The sequence below is a fragment of the Nomascus leucogenys genome, chromosome 13 (genome assembly GCF_006542625.1).
Source record: "Nomascus leucogenys isolate Asia chromosome 13, Asia_NLE_v1, whole genome shotgun sequence".
In the NCBI taxonomy this organism is placed as follows: domain Eukaryota; kingdom Metazoa; phylum Chordata; class Mammalia; order Primates; family Hylobatidae; genus Nomascus; species Nomascus leucogenys.
Window position 1 is genome coordinate 91,433,877 of NC_044393.1, and position 8,566 is coordinate 91,442,442.

The 8,566-nt window shown below is 43.1% G+C and overlaps 1 gene segment (V, D, J or C); it reads left to right on the plus strand.

Moving 5' to 3' along the window:
• The first annotated feature begins 3,013 nt into the window (after positions 1 to 3,013).
• On the plus strand, positions 3,014 to 8,208 carry LOC115838039. The segment is given in 3 exon segments: positions 3,014 to 3,117; positions 3,218 to 3,622; positions 8,069 to 8,208. Coding segments are annotated over 3 exon segments (594 nt in total).
• The last annotated feature ends 358 nt before the right edge of the window (positions 8,209 to 8,566 follow it).

The following is an 8,566-nucleotide window of genomic DNA, read 5'->3' on the forward strand; positions in this document are numbered from 1 at the left end:
TCAAGATATTCTGAGCATTCTACAGTTTTGCCAAAAACCCAAAAACTTTCAAAGGTGAATGAATGTAAACAGAAAAATAGTGATTTTGCCAGGTAAAGGCTGGGCAGTATGTATTTGTGTAAGGAGGAGAAGGCTGCCTTAGTCTGTCTTCTGCTGCTGTAACAGAATACCTGAGTCTGGGAAATGTATAAAGAGAAAAGATTTATTTGGCTTACAATTCTGGAGGCTGGAAAGGCCAAGACCAGGGCACCAACATCTGGGCTTCTTTTGAGGGTTCTGCGCTGTGTCTCAACATGGAAGAGAAGTGGAAGAATGAGCGGGCCTGTGCAAGGAGAGCCGGGATGGGCAAGACCCTCACTTTATACCAGCCTGCTCTTACAGTGACTGATCCAGATCCTGGAGAGAAAGAACTGACCCCTGGCATTAATCTTTCATGAAGAGTTCAACCCCATGGACCCAAACAACTCCCATGTGCTCAAAATTGCCACACCGCTGCATTGAGGACCAAGCCTCAAGATGAGTTTTGGTGGGGACAAACCACGGCCAAACCACAGGCGGGGCTCTGGCCAGACAGTAGGAATAGATGGAGCTGGAAGGAATTCCCCCAGTGCCTCGCAAACACTGTCCAATATTAGCCCTGATTCTACTGAGGACAGTATAGACATGGCCCCAGTATTTCTGACCCGTGAATGGAAAGCCTGAGCCTGGTAACTCTGAACCATTCATTGACCAGCAGGCGGCACTAGGGTTTGGTGGGGTTGGCTTGCTTTTAAATCAGGGCTCAGTGCTGTCTGAGGAGTTAAGTTTAAAGGAAAAGTGTGGCTTCATCCCAGCATCCAGAATCTAGTTTGCAGAAGTTGTGAGCGTCCTGTGGAATGTGAGCCATTAAACAGAAACTCTTCATCTCCCATCAATGCTGGTATCCTCTGTTCAGCAGGGAAACCCCAACTGTAGCAAATCATTGAGTGAATAATGTTCTGGGCTTGCATCAGGGATAGATGGAGGAGAGCCAGGAGCCAGCCTGCATGCTCAGAGACCCATATGAAGGGAGAACCACTTCCTCATCAGGAGAACTCAGAGAAACCTTAGCAATTCACCTGTACCCTGCCCCTAACCCATTCCAGTTGTGCCCTGGATGGTGGACAGGAGGATGTAAAGGGAACATAGGAGAGGGGAGTGGACAATTCCAGATCTCTCCAGAAAGGCTTAGCTCAAATAACCTTGCAAGCATTCTGAATAAGAGCCAGATTTCCCAGGGCTCTGGTCTTTTCTTCCCTGAGCAGCATGATGATGCCCAATACCTGCCTTGACAAGGATTCTGTCATGGATTTATCGGTTGTGCTGTCCAGGAAGCAGGTGAGGCCCAGGAACAATGAGGAATGTCGTCCCTGGACTTGGCATGCCTCACTCGCAAGCACACCATCTGTGGGTCCTGTGATTGATAGGTTTGATAGATGGATACATCCTGTTTCCAGCCACCAGCCTCTATCTCCTGAATGCTGTTGTCACTCAGAGCCATAACTCCTGGTCACAAAGATGGAGCAGGTGGTGGCACCTTAATATGAATAAATTTTCCATCCTGCAATTATTACCTGGTGCCTAAATGAATTAGACTCAAACCAGCAGCTGTTTACCTCAGTGACAGAGGATTTATGACAGAAACAGATGGCTCTTGTAATTCTATACCCACAGGTATTCACCTGATAACCTTGACATGTGTCCCCTAGGTTTTGGGGACTCTGAGCCTGCCTCACTGAACACATATATCCTCGTTCCCACCTCTCTGGACATGCATCTCCTTGTATTATTGTCTTATGCCAACTCTCAGGTGCTTCATCCCCTAACTCTTCCCATCCTTTACCCCTTAGGCAATGAATACAAGTATATTTGTGACTAATGTTGCCCTATTAGAAAAAAAATGCCAGATACTAGCCACTGCTGTTCAATTGTAACTTATACTAAATCTGTAAGGTTTTTTTTTTTTTAAGATTTCAACAAATCTGATTTTGGATTTCTTTTTTTCTTCTTCTTCTTTGTTTTTTTTTGTTTTTTGAGACGTAGTTTTACTCTGTTGCCCAGGCTGGAGTGCAGTGGCGTGATCTCGGCTCACTGCAAGCTCCGCCTCCCGAGTTCATGCCATTCTCCTGCCTCAGCCTCCCAAGTAGCTGGGACTACAGGCGTGTGCTGCCACGCCCGGCTAATTTTTTTGTATTTTTAGTAGAGACGGGGTTTCACTGTGTTAGCCAGGATGGTCTCGATCTCCTGACCTCGTGATCCACCCACCTCGGCCTCCCAAAGTGCTAGGACTACAGGCGTGAGCCACCACGCCCGGCCGATTTTGGATTTCTTACAGTATTCACAATGATATTTTCAGGGATAAGAGAGTCCCCACCCACCTTATAAGATATCAGAACTTTCATTACATTGATGACCAAGAACCATAGGTAGAACCATGATGAAGACTTGGTACACAATGCATCATGAAGATTGATAACAGAAAAGAGAAAACTGGCCATTGACCTTCACCAGAAATGAACCCTTCCAACTCTCTCAGGGTATTATTTTACCCCTTTAGCTTAGAGAGTGTCAGCTGGCTCAACATGCTTCTAGGATAAACCTGTGTCAACTACCCCAGCTCCCACTCTGTCTAAGCTCATAGCAGTGAGAAGATGGAGAACCTGGTAAGACAGAAATGCCCAGAGAGAAGGATATACAGATAAGACATAGAGGTTACTAATTGTCTGTATTTTGAGTTGCCTTTGACACATTCAAGTAGAAACATCCAGCAGAGGATGGGCCTGGAGATGCAGTCGGCGATCCAATCTCCCAAGCCCTAGAGATGTGAGTAAAGACACTTGGATGAAGTTACACACGGCCCATGAATATGCTAAAGCAACTTCTAGCTCTGTTTTAGTTCATAACAACTGGTTTCTAAGAACTTAGGCATTTGTGGAGACAATGATGTTACTGTAGGAACTACCGTATAAGGACAGTGATGTCCCTCTTCCTCTGCTCCTGTTCACAAGGACCCTCAACTGGCAAAGCTCCCATCCTGCCCTGACCCTGCCATGAGCACCAGTCTCCTCTGCTGGATGGCCCTCTGTCTCCTGGGGGCAGGTGAGTCCTAAGAACACCATGATCATCCCACTGGAAATTTCAGTGATTACTTCAATCATTTCTGTCTTTCTATTTTCAAATTCTGTCTTTTCCCCAACAGAACTCGCAGAAGCTGGAGTTGCCCAGTCCCCCAGATGTAAGATTACAGAGAAAAGCCAGGCTGTGGCTTTTTGGTGTGATCCTATTTCTGGCCATGCTACCCTTTACTGGTACCGGCAGATCCTGGGACAGGGCCCAGAGCTTCTGGCTCAATTTCAGGATGAGAGTGTAGTAGATGATTCACAGTTGCCTAAGGATCGATTTTCTACAGAGAGGTTCAAAGGAATAGACTCCACTCTTAAGATCCAGCCTGCAGAGCTTGGGGACTCGGCCCTGTATCTCTGTGCCAGCAGCTTAGCCACAGCGTTGCACAGACCTTCTCTCCTGTGCACAAAACTCCAGGGCTCTCTCCGCTCTACTCAGCTCACATCAGCCTTTCGTTATTTCTCATCCTCCCAGGGAAGAAGTGAGTTTTCAGATATAGCTAGGGTTCATATAGTGGGAGGAAATGAACTGTTTCTTAAAACATGAGCCCTATAATTGTTGGTTGAAAGCATGTCTTAGGGATTTGAAACACTTCTGGGTGGGAATTCAAAAAACCAAAACTGAAAGTGATTTATCCCAGACCTAGTCCTCAGGGGCAGTGATGGTTGTTCTTCTATAAAAAATGCATACAATGTTGCATGTTAATTAAGAAAATAAATACATAAACTTGAAAAATAAAAACACTTAATCAGCAAAACATGTGTGTTAAACTTTAATAATATAGATATTGATTACATGCAAACAACAAACAGCAGGCCCTCCTTCTGCCGTTGTCAGCATCTGAATGATTTGAATCTTATCCTGGCTCTGGACCCTCTTCTTGACCTCGCACTAGACGTTTCATGCAATCAAATCTCAACGGAAACTATGTGTTTGGAAATCTTTTCCCTCTGTTTTTGTGGAAATATAACAATGATAATAATATTGTAGTGATGATGATGTTGATCATTTCGGCTATTTCATTCAGCACATTTTAAACTTCAAAGAAATGCACACAAATGGTTATCCTGGAAACAATTCCCAAACCTTAGCTCAAAATGAATTTTGCTTCTCTGGAGTGCTTTAACTTTTCAGTGTAACAGACACAGCCCAACACTATAGTTATAGTTATGTATAGACTGGTGAGGACACTTCCACTTGTCTGCCCACTTCCTTTTCTGCCCACTAAAATAGCTCCTTAGTGCATTAGATATTCCTGCCAGAACTTCGGAAGCAATGAACTGCCCCTGGTCCAGTTGTCTCCTCTGATAATGCACGGTGTGTGTCCAACTCTTGTATCTACCCTAACTTCTGCCCGGATTCTCTTGTACTAGAAATCATTCTGAAGTACTGGTTAGAATGTTTGGGAAGGCAGCTTCCTGGGAATCCTCTGAAGGACTGTGGCTGTCAGTGATTCCCTCGTAACACTTCTCGAGAGCATCTTGTATTTCATTGAACGTAGGACTCTCAGTTATTTCAGTCTGTCTGCTCTTGTTCACCTCTGAGATCTGTGTGGCTTGTTTGTGTTGATTTCCTTTTGTGCTGCTTCTTGGTCATTTATTTGTATTTTTCCTTATAAACCTGATTATTTTCGACATTGTGCCAGACACTATGGTTGTGGAAATAATTTTTGGTCTAGGATGACATATCTTTCTCCAGAGATAATTTTATTGTGTCTTGTAAAGTACATGGATGCGTAAACAATCCAGGACGCCCTGAAACAGAATTCAAGGCCTGAGGTGTCCTGGAGCTCCTGGAGGGCAGGTTTCCTGCTACTTCATTGTTTCTATTCAAGTTCCTCAGTGGTCACACTCAGTAAATTCTGGTCTTAGCTGTTACCCCCCAGCCTGTGAATCAGCTTCCTGAGAGCTGGGCTGGGATCAGCAAATGCCCCTAAGGGCAGTGACTGCCGTGTTCACTCCCCCAGGCTCCTGCCTTCTCCAAGATTCTGGACCAGTTATCCCTCATAATGTTTTTGGGATATTAATTAGTTTCAGTTTTTGTTAGTGTGGTAATTTACCCAACTATTTAAATAATAACACAAGGGTTAATTTTGTTACAAGAAAGGGGTCCTGATCCAACCCCCAAGAGAGGGTTCTTGGATCTCATGCAAAAAAGAATTCAGGGTGATTCCACAGTGAAAAGCCAAAGCAAGTTTATTAAGAAAGTAACGTGGTGAAAGAACAGCTACTCCATAGACCGAGTAGGGCTTTCCCAAAAGTAACAGGAAGAGCGCATCTACCCTAGGTACAATACTTGTTTATATATAGGATAAGAAAAGATCACTGAGAGATGTGCTCTGCTACAAGGGTTTGTGATAAAGGATTAATTTTCTTAATTACTGTGTTTTGCAAGAATCAATATTATTATCTTTAAAGTGAAATTAGGAATGTTTCTGTTCTCAGGATATTGGCGTATCGTGACACTCCCAAGTCTGGGTCTGTTTAGTAAACATTATTAGTCTGTTGCTTTAACCATAAACATCTAGAGGTTAGCGATACCTGACTTTCTGGGAATGCAGCCCAGCAAGGCCCAGCCTCATTTTTTCACTTAAGATGGAGTCACTCTGGTTTGAATGCCTCTGACAATTTGAGTTTCCTCTTCTGTAATTACTCAGATGAAGGTCAAAGAATTTTATTTAAAGTTTTAATTTTCTTTGAATTTCAATGTCTGATTCTTAGTCTGTGATTTGCTTGATATTTAACTTAAATAGCATAGAGGGATGTTATACTGAAACTTTAATTTCGAGGAAAGGACTTTTTTAAAAACTTGAAGGGGATTTATAATCAAATTGGGACACTCACTTGGTTCTGACATTTTATCATTTAGAGTGTTATTATGTTGTTAATTACATAACCTTTGATGCTTCATTGGAACAGGGTAATGAGAATAGAGAGTAAATATTTAAACTTGATCAGATCTTTGACACACCTGACAAAAACAAGCAATAGGGAAAGGATTCCCTATTTAATAAATGGTGCTGGGAAAACTGACTAGCTATATGCAGAAAACTGAAACTGTACCCTTTCCTTATACCTTACACAAAAATTAACTCAAGATGGATTAAAGACTTAAACGTAAGACCTAAAACCATAAAAACCCCAGAAGAAAACCTAGGCAATACCATTCAGGACACAGACATGGGCAAAGACTTCATGACTAAAACACCAAAAGCAATTGCAACAAAAGCCAAAATTGACAAATGGGATCTAATTAAACTAAAGAGCTTCTGCACGGCAAAAGTAACTATCATCAGAGTGAACAGGCAACCTACAGAATGGGAGAAAATTTTTGCAATCTATCCATCTGACAAAGGGCTAATATTCAGAATCTACAAGGAACTTAAATTTACAAGAAAAAAACAAACAGCAGTATAAAAAGGGGGCAAAGGGTATGAACAGATGCTTCTCAAAAGAAGACATATATGCAGCCAACAAACATATGAAAAAAAGCTTATCATCACTGGTCATTAGAGAAATGCAAATCAAAATCACAATTAGATACCATTCTATGCCAGTTAGAATGGCAATCATTAAAAAGTCAGGAAACAACAGGATGTGGAGAAATAGGAACGCTTTCACACTGATGGTGGGAATGTAAATTAGTTCAACCATTGTGGAAGACAGTGCAACGATTCCTCAGGGACTTAGAACCAGAAATACCATTTGACCCAGCAATCCCATTACTGGGCATATACCCAAAAATTATAAATCATTCCACTATAAAGACACATGCACACATATGCTTATTGCAGCACTCTTCACAATAGCAAAGACTCGAAACCAACCCAAATGCCTATCAATGATAGCCTGGATAAAGGAAATATGGGACATATACACCATGGAAAACTACACAGCCGTAAAAAGGAATGAGTTCATGTCCTTTGCAGGGACATGGATGAAGCTGGAAACCACCATTCTCAGCAAACTAACACAGGAATAGAAAACCAAACACCGCATGTTCTCACTCAAGTAGGATTTGAACAATGAGAACATATGGGCACAGGGAGGGGAACATCACACAACAGGGCCTGTTGGGGTTAGGGGGTCAAGGGGAGGGATAGCATAAGGAGAAATACCTAATGCAGATGACAGGTTGATGGGTGCAGCAAACCACCATGGCACATGCATACCTATGTAACAAACCTGCACGTTCTGCACATGTATCCCGGAACTTAGAGTATAATAAAAAAATAAAATAAAATAAAATAAAGTTGATCAGAGAGCAGAGAGTGAACATGGAATTTACTTCATTCCAGCACTGTCACTGTCATGACTCATTTGTGCCACGTTTTGGGAGCACACCTGAGGGGCACGGGTCAGAATTGGAGGGAGTCACAGGTGTGTGGCTATCATCTTTTCCTACTTAAGCCCAGTCCCCTGGAAACGTGCTTGGTTCCACATTTTCCATTTGGGGGAACTTCCCTAAAGTGATACACTGGTTTTTGTCTTTCTATTATCTGCCAAATGTTTCTTATGGGAAGGGAAATAAGTTACCTTATTTAGTCTCCTCTTCATCTGAGGTTAGTCTCTCTTCATCATCACCCTTTCATCCTGGCTACTGAGAAAAAAGTAGATTATTTTGGTGCTTTTTCAGCATGCACTAAGATCAGTGGAGAACTTTCTTTCCTTACAGGGTTGGCCTGTAGTTTGCAGGGGAGAGAGAATGGATCAAATTCTGATTCCGAATAGTGTAGGTTGGCCTATTTGCTCTCCTATCTGAGCACTGTTTGTTATTAATATTAACACTGATATTTTATCTCCACTTGTCTGACTTCAATGTCCATCTCTCAGGTGGTTCCATCTTAGGCCATAACAACATTAAGATTGCTTTCTCACCCTCTAACACCAACAAATCATAATTCCCATATCTCCATGACTCAATAAAGCAAAGCACAAGTCCCCTGTGTCCTGGCGAGAGAGCACATTTGTGCTGTTTCTGCCTACTGGCCACAAGGAGGCACTGTGGCTTTGTTGTCATCACAGTCAAATGGGGAGGGGCGAAGATGGCTCCTTGGAAGATTCTTAAGGGAAACCCTGGGTTTGGCCCTAGATTCAGGCAGCTGGGCTGCAGATGTCTGGAATGAAGGCTGGGAATGAAGGAATTAGAGACCAACCAATTTGCCTGTATTGGTGTGGAGATGGGTTTTGCTCTAAACTGAGCTCTGAATGGGGCTGAGTGGCAGGTGTGTTTGCAGTGGATCTACCTCTGAGCTCCCTTAAGATGTGGAGGCACAAGGAGCTGGGGAGGTGCAGCGCCCATGTTCTGGGTTGGGAAAGCGGAGAAGCAGTTTTCATGTCACAGGAGCCTTGGAGAGCCTGGCCCCAAACCCCCAAACCGGCTCAGGCCAGCCCTACCTGCTCTGTTAAAAGTAGAAGGAAGAGCA